Below are 12,350 nucleotides of genomic sequence, written 5' to 3' on the forward strand. Positions count from 1 at the left end.
GCCCTAACTCATTGCTTTTTCCATCAAGCTCACTGTTCGACCTGGCCATAACTTTTGCTGTATAGCAGAGTCCTCAGTGCTTATAAGGTGTGGTAAGATAGCAAGTGTTTGAGCAGAGAATTGTTTTTGTCTTGTTGAAAATGGCAACTAGTTGATCACCAGTTAATCAAGATGAGACTTTTTTTTCTAGCCAGAAGAGAATTGACATGGTGTGTTGGAACCTCAAAAAAAAGCTTCAGTGCTTCCCACAACCATAAAAGGGCAACCAAGGCAAATGAAGAAGACAAGTTCCAAACACAAAAGAAAGTGTGTTGGATATCCTTCCACTTGTCTGGAGAAAGACGACTAGGAAAGGAACCAAACATTGTATATCTCAAACCATAAGTACACATACTTTGATTCCAGGAATTACTAATAGTAAATTATGAGAAAGAACAAACCCAGCTAATATGTTATGATATTGGTATCTGTGTAACCAATAACCTTATGAAGGATATGTTCTGGCTATTATGAGTTTCTGTTTTTCTTCCTATATCCAGTAAGAAAATGCAGAGTAGCATCTCTCTTTCACTCACACTCACACTCTGTGTCGGAATGGTGAGTTAGCTAGCAAATGAAAGCTGTGGTGCAGGCACAAGAAGCTTAATAACTAATTAAAAAAATTATCACTCTTAACCACATGAACTGAAGATCAGAATTCATAAGTTCATGCCTTTTTCTATAGGAGAGAAAAAGGTTTTTTAGTAATTTTATGTATTTTGTATTTCTTTCTCATATAGCTAGAGAGGCATACATATTCATCTTCTATTATCCTCATGTTATAAATAAATTGTATTTTTTTAACAAGTGTGTTTGGGTTATTTGTGAAGTCTGTTTCCAATTCAAACCAATGCAGAGAGAGTAAAAGTGATAATGTAGACGCCGATTAATAAATATCATTAATTGTACAGGTCACTTCATATTTCTGGCACTCTGGCTGGAAAGTTAAACTGAGATTCCTAACTCAACTTATGTTTTACTTGGCATTCCTTGCGGGGTTTCTTACTGGTTGTTATAATTAAATTAGTAGCATTGCTTAAGGTAAAACTACTGAGTGATCTTACACCCCTTCCTACAAAGGTTAGTGATCAAATGAAAACCAGTATCTGTTTCAATTTTGGAGCAGAAAATACCAAAATCATACTTTTTCTTCCTATTTCAGTTTTTGCAAAACAAATTGGACAAGCTTTCATTTATCTGCAGCAAAAAACATACAAGGAGAACTTGAAAAATTGTTTAATTTTATTACATTGCACAAACAAGCACAACTGTAATGTAATTGCTAGCTTAGATTCCATGCTTAATGTTCTCATTCTGCATCTCTCTGTGCTGCAGTGCAGGTACCTATCATTTTAGATGCTGTTTTCTCACTTAATTTTCAGAAATAATTACAGGGAAGCTAGTTTCCAAGTATCTTCTGATGGAGCTGATGAGTGTGAAGTTGCAGTGCTGTATTAAAGACATCGGTGCAAAAGTTGTAATGAAGAAGGTTCAGTACAGACTCTCTATTTTAAAATCCACTTCAGAGTGAGATGTGACTAACTGCAGGATGTTCCATTGCCTCCTAACTTGTAGATGGCCTGTTTATGTGGATAAGTTTCTGATAGTCAAAGAATTATATACAAATCAGTCTAATTCTGGTTTTAGGATTCAATCATCATGTGTATTAAGGGAATTTATACTAGTAGTCCAGAAGGTCTAGCCATGATTAAATAAAAAGAGTAAATGCTCCACTGGGGAAAAGATTTTTCAAAAAATGGAAGGAAGTATTTTTCCCAGATATGTTTTAAAATCTTCAAACAGAAACAGACTAATAAGAAATAGTACACCATCAAAGTCTGTTAATACTTGCGCACTTCACAATTGATCAATTTTATTGTAATGACAGCTAATATTAATTTGAAATACCATCCTGAAAGATGCCTAATTAGTGAATTTTTTGGCAAATGAACTTCACTTTTTGCATCTTGCAGCCCTGCTACATCACAAGGTAGAAGACATGCTTTGTATTTTGAAAATGCTTTTGTCTATGTCATTACTCTTTCAATGCCAGTATACAGAATCTCCAACTCCTCTTTTACATTCCATTATACCTCTTATGAATTATTTTCAGCATCTTTTGCTACTTATTTTGAAATGTATTGGTGCCCTTTCCAGGGCTGGGTATGCATTTTGTCCAGTGTTTCTGGGATAGGCACTGACTTTATGTAATCTTGAACTTGGAAAGCAGTTTTGGAAAGTAGATGGATGTGTGGTTTGAGCTGGAGAAGCTAATGACTGAATTTCAGATGCTGCAATGAGACTTACTTGACAAGTTTCATGTTAGGTGAGACAGTTACACATAGACAGTTACATAGAAGAAGCTTTGAAGTAAAAGCTGAAAAGCTCCCGGAAAATAAAGAACATGTGAAAGTTATTGTTAAAGAATGTGCTGCTTTTTTCTGTCTTGAAAGAAACTGATAATGGGGAGTCCTATATATTCTTTATTGAGGCTATGGTGACAGAAATGTAAAGTGCTGTATCAAAGTAGAATCTCTTGCAGGTCCATTTTTGAGTTTAGGAAGTTCACAGTCCTCAAATGTGACCATTACTTTCTTGGGATGAAAGGTTTTTTGTGGGCAGTAGTGCAAAAAACTCAAAAGATTTCCAAAAAATTGTTTACAGCAACCTTTGTAGGGATTATTAATTTTTTAAGAATTCCCAGTGACCAAGTGGAGTATGCAGAACTGTAGGATCTCTTCAAGTGCCTCCTCAGCCCCAACTTCCATAAAAAGTTATAGTAGGGTTAAGATACCCATTGAACAAAGATTTAATCTGATAATAGGTAGCTCTTCGTCCACTGAGAACAGTCATTCTGGTTACTTAAGGTCCTCATTCAGCACTGCAAAGTCACTAGGATGTACTATGGTGGGTGAAAGTGTATGGTGGATGAAAGGAAGAGAAAACTACTTTTGAAAGATGATAAATGATATGAGATCAAAAAGCTATTGGAAATATAAAAATAAATGGGGAAAAAACGCATCACAGTTTACATGAATTCCCTTTTGATTCTCAAGTTACTAAAATTTATATTAAAAAAAAAACACTAAAAAAGAAAAATTTCAAGTAAGTAGAGCCCAGTTGATTTAAATAGCCTGCTAAAGTTCATTAAATGTGTTTGGTGTTTATTTTGGCCTGTGTTTGGTTATATGTTTGTGCCATTTTGATCAGTTACTCTGATTATATGAGATTTAGTTTTATAGATGTATTTTAAAGTTGTAGATGAAGTATAGGACTAGGTATTGATAATGCTTATGATGCTGACATGGTGTCGCTTAAAATGTTTTTTTTAAAAAAAAGGTTTGTTAAAATGTTGTGAATCCTGAAAACAATGTATAGGACTTTACTCAAATACATTTTCCTGTGTGTATTTGAAATTTGTGTAGCGCTATACATTTACTTGTAATTGACAAACATTGCCTGTTTACTTATATCTGCATAAAATGAATTAATGCTTACTTTATCCTTTTTATTTAACCATAAGCCAAAGTACATGATATTGCTTGACTATATTTGTTTAATGGGTTAAAGTAAGAAAAAAACCAGTGTTTTTTTTTTAATGTTGATCCTTTTGTCATTGTTTGTTTGTTTGTTGAAATGCTTGTGTCCCATCCATCATCTATACTATCTCTCTAATAACTATTAATTTCTCAGCTTTTATGAGTGTTCTTTTTGTGTATGATTGGATTCCATAATTATTGGGTACTCCTTGATGGGTTGAAATAATGACCGATAGTACTTTGAATTTCTTGGTTTAGTGTAGTTTGAAAGAAAGGTTCATTGCTCCTTAAGGGTTTAATAACATGTACATCCCTTTTGGATCTGTAAGTTTCTCAGAAAAAAGTATAGATTAAAATAAACAAGCCAAAACTGTCTTTTGGAAGTTATACATAACTAAACACAGCCCACAATGTACCCTTTGATAAAAGCTGTAATCTCTCCAGACAATAAAGTTGTTATCCAGATTAGTTGAGAAGAAAACAATGTACCTGTGGTCTTAGATGAGATTCCTCTTGATAATAACGATGTCCTCTCATTATCCTCAGCACACTCCAGCTGCCTGATAGGAATTGTAGTCCCATGTCTGCACTGGTTTTTCGGTTGCCCTTCTCTATTATGACCACTCTACCTGATGTACTATATAGCTGGTATTTTAAATTGGAGCGACAGTAACACACATACAGGTTTTCATGAAAATCAGTTCACAAACAACTTTTTTTTTTTTTTTACAATTTTTTACAATACAATTTTATTTCTATAGATTAACAATTGTGTTTTAAAACTGCATGCATGTCCATAATAAAGCCTGAGATATGATAGCACTTTTTTTAAAAAGTGGCCAGATGTGCCACAGAATTTAGTTTTAAGTATTTTCTGTTTTAAAAGTCTAGAACTGCTGCTTTACTCTTGAATAAAATTTGCAATATACCTATTCCTGCATCACTCCATTTTATTATCATTCCAATGGGAATATTCTATTCAACTGTCACCTTTTAGCAGGAAAAGGTCAAGTGTAATAGGTACAGGCACCACCATTGTGCATCTTGATATTTAAAAAAGTAAACTGTTAGTTGAGGTGTAAACCATGTATTATTTTGTTCTATTTGAGCTTTCAGAATGCAGGAGCTCATGTTGAAAGGGTTTGGCTCATATTGCTGTGGCGCTGGAAGTGAAATGTGGCTCTTCAGTTTGTTTTTGTTACAGCAGCTAAATGAAGATATATCGCTTTCCTGTGACACATTTATTTTTAATGCTAACAAGCAGGCAGGTGACTAATTTGGTGTTAATGTTACCCTGTTTAGACACAATTTGTGAATTGGTTGTTCCAACATTAAATCACCTTGTGGAACAAATGAACCTAATGGGCACCTGGAGTCTTTTCAAGCGGGATGATTATTTGTTGTTTTTTTAATGTTATTTGTTTAATTCATTTTACACTTTTTTATTGTAATTTGCAATCTCTTTTTTTCTATTTAGATAAGATGGGAGAAAAATATCACATTAGGGGAACCTCCTGGATTTCTCCATTCTTGGTGGTGGTAAGATAGTGTTTTTTTTTTTTTTTTTTATCTCAGTGTACTGTATCTCAATAATTTATACTAGTCTAGTCAATATTTAAATAAATATGCAGGCTATCAAAATGATGTTAATGTTATTAGTTAAATGAAATAATCATTGTGTGTCAATCTCTAACACACTTCTCTACTTGAGTATTCATGGCGGGGGTGTATTATTTTTATTTATGTTGACCCCAAAAAAGACCTTAATGTTTCCTGGAGACATTTCTTCTGTTTACAAAGACTAATAGCCAGTGCTAACTCCTGAATTCTTTTGGTTAAAATTGTAATTTTTTTTTGCTCTACTTCTGTAAGGTATTTTTAAGTGTTGAGAATATTGCATATAGTAAATAAAAATATTCATATTTTCAGTAATGATTTCTGATTCATGGTTTTATTTTTCCTTTTTTATTACATATTTGTTCTGTACTATACTCATTATTTTATTTTCTGCTGCTACCTATGTTTCTGCCATTTTCTAGCTACTTCAGATTTTTCATTCTATTTTAGCAAGTACATTAAATACTAAAGTCTAATAAGCTCAGCCTTGGTGCTTTTTTGCGTGCAAGACCACACATCAGCTTTGTTGTGCCTGAATCTTCTGCCTTGCATTCATTCACATTGATAAATTGTACACTTACAGGATGAGTCTGAAAAGAATTTTATATTGGATATTGAACCAAGTCATTTTGACAATTTCAAGCAGCGCTTTAAGGCGCCAAATTACACTTTGTCCTTTAGTTACTTCAAGGCCTTAGCCTCTTGTTTCTTAAACTTTCCATCTCTTTTGTGAGTCTTAAGCCTTGAAGGTATTTTCTCTTCCCATTAAATCTGTACTTTACGCACAGTGGAAAGAACACTATAATTAAATTCTTAAAATTGTATGCAGTAAAGACATGGCTGTTTATTTAGTCACTATGGACAACAAGAGACTTGTGGATGATAACAATTTGAAAACTGAAGAACTCTTTCCTTTTTGTCTCCTCTCTACAATTTTGATCTGATTGAATGTGTATCTTATTTTGACACTTTTGCGCTTTTACATTCACTCATCAGTTGGATTTTTGGTGTTAACTGCTTTTGCCATTAAAATTGTCCCTAATTTAAAGGTTGTTTAATGCAGTTTTATCATTGTTTGACACTTATGCATGTTGTGCTTCCTGGAGGATGTCTATAATTAGTTTTCTGTGCTGACTTTTTAAGTACTACACAGTATGTGTGCCACCCCAGTCCTCTGACATCATCCTCATTTCTGTTAAAATGCCTGTTTTTGTTGACTTTTTGTGTGCCTTCCCCAGTCTGTTAATCACTTCGATAATTACACTATATCTATGAAATAAAATATTTCAGTAAATGTTTAATATACTTTGTGAGTATTGTTGATAGAAATGTATAATTTCAAAATATACAGCAGTTTCAGTTAACTTTCAATAGAATAAGAATAATTAATTACCTCAGCAAACTGAAGTTTTTGTATAGACTAACTTTCTTTGCAATTATAAGCACTGGGTGGGAAGAAACAGGAAACAGGAGAAGACAACTGTTGCCAAAAATACTTAGTAAATAAAAAAAAAAGTCTTGAGTCATTGTTAAAGTTAAATTCCATGGTCATTCTTTATGTATACCAACTGGTGGAAGCTCTGTGAACATCAAAGCTCTCCATAGTAAATCTGGTTAGACTTAAGAGAACAGCTCCTGTTATCACTTAGGTTCATTTACATATAGTCGCTAGTAAACATTTCCATCACACCAATGAGCACTTAGATAAAAGGTACATTCTAGCAATACCCCTGTGCAATTAAATAACATCCAAAGGTCCTAAAATAGTTAATCATTAAAAGTCTTGTCTAAACATTTGGTTTACAGAATGAGACTTCTTATATTTAAACTGCTTTCATGGAACAAAGCATAACTTAAGTGTTACATGTATAATCTCATTTCCTAATATAATGTGTGCTGGTCATTATGCCCTAGTTTATATGCAGTTTTAAGCACTTTCTCCCTCTCTTTTCCCTTACACAGCTTAGACCTTTTTCAATGGCAAATCTTGTGCTGCTTTCACTTTTCACTCTCCATTCTTCTATTAATGGGGATCACTAAAGAGTTTAAACATATTGTGGTATAGGTGTGACTCTTGGATGTTCCTTTGAGAAGTGTGGATTTTATTACTCTAAGTCATAGGTTCTTAAACAACAGGACATGACCCAATGTGTGAATTTAGGTCATGAAAAATTGAGATTTGTAATTGTACTCCTTGGGAAAGGGTTGCATACGGTTTGTGTGGTGTCTTGCTGTGGGTCATCACAGGCAGTTTAAGAAAATGGCATTTTCACTTGTGGTGGCGATTCTCACAAGGAACCTCTCCAACCAAGATGCCAATCACGGGTATTCTGGATATTGAGTTCTGTGTCTGTGTCCCCAACCACAGCTTACAAAGCCAACATATACATATTATTTCTATACCAGTGGGGTACTCATTCATACATCTAGCCTCTTGGAGCCTTGTCACAACTTCCATAAACGTACAGCTGCTTTTGCAATCACTTTTTAGAGATACTGTGGCAAGGTGTCCTCGGAATTTAATGGATGTTCTTCTGAGAGGGCGTTTTTTATATACCAAACCACAGTTCCTGTCCTTCTGTTTTCTTTCCCCACATAACCAATCAGCACACAATAAAAGTCTTTGTGATAGTAATAATTCTTTAATAATAATTCTTTACATTTATATAGTGCTTTTCTCACTACTCAAAGCGCTCTCCACACAGGGAGGACCCAGGAAGTGAACCCACAATCCCCTTACTGCAAAGCAGCAGCACTACCACTGCGCCACCTGTGAGGATATAGTTAGTAAAACTAACTATAAACTTAGAACACTGAGTGTTCAGGAATTTTAAGGAATATTTAAAAATCTTCATTATTTATGTTTAATTATTCCATCCAGTTTCCCAACCTTCCCAGCAGGCATTATGTGCGAGGCAGGAACAATCCCTGGACAGGGAACCAGTTAATTGCAGGGTGAATACAAGCTCACACATACACTAGTAGTGTCAATTTAGCATCACCTAATCCCCAAATCTGCATGCCTTTGGAAGGAAACTGAAACATGCAAAACTCCAGGCAGGGGAAACCTGCGACATGATCCCCTTACTGCATGCCAGTGGCACTTCCACTACGCCACTGTGCCCTCACATGTTTAATTATTAATCGTATATATTATTTAAATGAAGTTAACAATTTATCTGTAAAATGTGATATACATACTTCAATACATTTAGTCATAAAAATGATATAAAGTATACATCCTAGTATTCTAACAGCACACAGCTCCAAGAAGATAGCTCTTGGAAAACTAAATTGACTTATAAACCAGTCATCATCATGGGACAAGAAATCAGTATGATCTTTAAATACTCACTCTCTTCTAATTCTTCCATTTGCCATGTCTTCTAACAACACTAAAGCATCCATGGTAGTGGGAATAGTTTGGCCATTCCATGCACGATTATATTGTAACAGAATGATTACAGTCAAGTGCCTTAAATTTGTAAAATATATGCAGTTAATTTCTGTGTATCTGATAAACTCCACATCATGGATGCGAATCACATTAAAAAAAAAAAAAAGAGACCACCTAGATACAGCAGTACTGCTTTGATGCTGGGTGCCACCTGTTTGCATAACCAATTAGAAACGTGTATCTGCATGAGTCTGAGGCTGCCGTGAAAATGTGCATAGCTTTATGCCAGGTTTAGTTTTTATACATCTCAATATGAGCATGGAAACGGGCATATGCAACATTTTTGTGTGTGTACACTGTTCATACATGATGTCCCTGGTCATCCAAAATAATAAATAGGTTTTTAGTACTTAATATGGCAGTAAATTAAAAACAACATTAACATGGCAATAAATTCAAAATTCAAAACTATATTTTACTCATGCTTTCTAACCAAGGGTATTATTAGAGACAGCTGATATTTATAGATATACAAAGATCTTTGAAGAAATTTGGTGATTGATCAGTTAACCTTTTTTTCCTAAGTGTGCGATTAACCACTTAATTTATAACTATTTGATGTTTAAGTAATTTTTATATTAAATGAGAGTCAAATCCATTATCAGTTGTGGGATGACATCTTCATTGAAAACAAACTTACAAAAATTTCCACTGTCTCGCAGTATTGTTGCACTTGATGAAAGAAACTCAGTGTCTTTGTAACGTCAGTGAGGCTTTTTGTTTTGCTTCAGCGTTCTCTCACTTGAACACTTTATACCCCTTTTATGTACAAAGCATTGAAAACTGTAGAACTGTCCACACCATTCACCTTTCGTTAGTTACAGTGTCAATAATACAAGGAATGATATCCGTCAATTACAGTGTCAATAATACAAGGAATGATATCCGTCAACAGTCTCTTATTTTAATGTCCTATGATTTTTTTGACTAACACAATTTGAGCAAAAACTTAGTTTTTCATTTGTTGCCCAAAACAATAAAATGTTTACTGGTGAAAACAAATGCACAATGATTTGTGAGCATACTTTTGATGAAAAATTAGATCCTTCAAGGTCTGACTGTTTTCCATTACAAAATATCCTGCCTTTTATATGATGAACATTTTAGGTATTTGTGATTAGGACCTAGGGAAATACTTCAATATTAAGTTTACTTACCTTTGTTTCAGTTGTATACCTATAAGACTTAAAAATACAACATTTATTTTTTTTTATAATTTTCCCTGTATGATTTTAGAAGGAATTTTGCCAATGTTCACTTAAGGTAAATTATTCATGGATGGCTTTGTTACTTGAATGTCTTTCTGCTCTCAAACCAATAACTGCACACATTATCCAATGCTTTACTTGGTAGTCATCCCTATTGCTATACATTTTTTAGTTTCATATCCTTAACCATTGCAACGTTATGCTCATTTATCTAATAATCTACCACTGTGTCACTTTTAAATTTTGTTTAATCACGTGAGAAAATATGATTTCTCATGAATATATTGTTATACTGTATATATATTTAATTCAATTTTATCTAGAGTTTTTCTGTTGCTATACTGAGACCATTTACAAAATGATACAGAGCTAAAAAAAGTAACACAGAACTTCATTCACTGTGCAACTGTTAATTACATGAATACACACATTTTAGGTAAAATAATTATTTTGGGTGTTCATAGTCCTTTGGACTAAACATAGTCAAAGTCTGGCCTACCTTAGTCAAATGCATTATTTTGCAGTTCACTGACTGCAGCAGACTGCATGCGATTGAACCATTTTGGGAATTTTCTGTAATGTTATTGTGCAGTAAAACTAACAGGTGGAGCAGTGAAAGTTTGAAAAAGTATGTGGAACATTTGGAGCATACTAGAAAAAACAAGCATTCGAATCCCAATCATGGCTCAGTGACAATCTTCTAATTATGGAATTTTCTTATACTATTTAGACTTTTATTGATTTTCTACAGTTAATACACTGTAGAATATAAAAATGATATGTGTTTTTAGTAGAAAATAAAAGCAGTAATACATTTATTTGATTGTGCTTTTCCAGGCAATCAATGACACAATACACACAATACACAATTAACACCACAAAATACATAAATGTAGATGGCAGTAAGTTCTTCAAGAAACTGAATGCAAATTCCATCTTCTTCATATTATTTATGCAGCAGTCTTTTCAACTATGTCACCTTCTATACAGTTGGTGATAGTTTTAATGTGCTTGCGCTGACATCCATCCATCCATCCATCCATCCATCCATCCATCCATCCATCCATCTTCCTTATATGCTTAAACAGGGCAGAGTCACAGGGCTGTTCTGCTATTATAAAACTTCTGTACCTCATAAAATGTTACTGCATAATGTTTTATTCTTTTGTATACATTGTGTACAGCAGTGTGAACACAATTTTGCTGTTGCTGTTTAAAAGTTAATGAATAAATACAAATACATAGTAATTTAATTATGAACTTGTTTGTCTGAGCAGCTAAAAAATTATAAATGGTTGTTTTTTTTTTAAAGAACTTGTACGCTTATAGCTGATAAAGCTTGTTCAGAGGCTGTTCAAAGCATCACCGCACGTTTTCTTTAACATATAACAGGAAATCAGCTGCATAGCTAACATGATGGAAATTGAAAACACTTTAGTGCTGGCTCAGTGGACTCTCGAGTGTAGTCATTGTCTGTGTAGTTTAAATGTTCTCCATGTGTTTATGTAGGTTTTCTTTCTCCTTTCCCAAACACATTAAACTGAACGGTTGTTGGCTGTATTCTTCAGTGTTGAATGCTGTTTTAAAAAGTTTAATCTCTACTCCTGACCTTTACTGTGGTTTCAGTGAAAGTCACACTGTGAATAAGGATGCTAGTGTGTGCAGACAAGCATGCCAAACACTAGGGTGGGGCTCGCTTACCACTTAACACTGCTGAGACTTTTTTTTTTTTTTTTGAAGTGGGATACAAGATCTATTGATCTGTCTTAAATTTAAATTTATTGTTGTGTTTGGTAAAAGTGGAGAGATATTATAATGCATTGCTAATAGATTTGGAAAGAAATTGCTCAAGGCAAAATCTTATGCTGTGTAGTTTATTATTAAAGAAATGTGTAACATGATACTATTAAAGTTTAAGTGGAATTATGTGTGGAATTTCAGATTTATTATTTGTGAAATTAATATTTATCCAGGGCTCAACATCATAGAAGTATAAGCAACAAAATATGGATTCCTTACACAGAAAGTTATTAATAATTGTAATATTTTTAACAAAGTACAATGTTTGTGTGGTGCATTGGTAGCACTGGTGCCTCGCAATAAGGGGATTGGAATTTGGCTACAGGGTGCTCGCTGCATGAAGTTTTCATATTCTTGCTGTGGCCTCATGTTCCAGCCATCCAAAAACATGAAGGTTAGTTAAATTGGCATTGCTAAATTGGCCCTAGTGTATTTCAGTTTGTGTGTCTGTGTCTTCACCGCGATGCTGCTTGGGATAAGTCTGTTATAGGTGGATGGATGAGTTGGTACAATGCTATATATTTTAATAAATTCATTATTCATATATTCTCCATGAGGTTGTGGGTTCAGATCCTGCTACTGACACTGTGTGACAATGAGCAGTGAGCACTTGACCTGCCCAGGCTACAACTGAAAAACCAAAAGAAAGGTAACCTATTGTATCATAAATGTAAGTCGCCTTGAATAAAG

General features: G+C 34.0%; 1 protein-coding gene across 6 annotated transcripts in view; it reads left to right on the plus strand.

Annotated features, from left to right (window-relative positions):
- Positions 1-12,350, plus strand: part of ssbp2b (single stranded DNA binding protein 2b) — a 761,138-nt gene that overhangs the window by 343,639 nt on the left and 405,149 nt on the right. For all 6 annotated transcript variants that reach the window (XR_007935389.1, XM_051929625.1, XM_051929622.1 and 3 more), the window contains exon 3: positions 5,056-5,117. Coding sequence is in view for 5 of the 6 variants with exons in the window: in XM_051929625.1 (XP_051785585.1) it covers positions 5,056-5,117 (62 nt within the window). In the remaining variant the exon portion in view is untranslated. The remainder of the gene's footprint in view (positions 1-5,055; positions 5,118-12,350) is intronic.

This window comes from Erpetoichthys calabaricus, chromosome 7 (genome assembly GCF_900747795.2).
Source record: "Erpetoichthys calabaricus chromosome 7, fErpCal1.3, whole genome shotgun sequence".
NCBI lineage: Eukaryota > Metazoa > Chordata > Cladistia > Polypteriformes > Polypteridae > Erpetoichthys > Erpetoichthys calabaricus.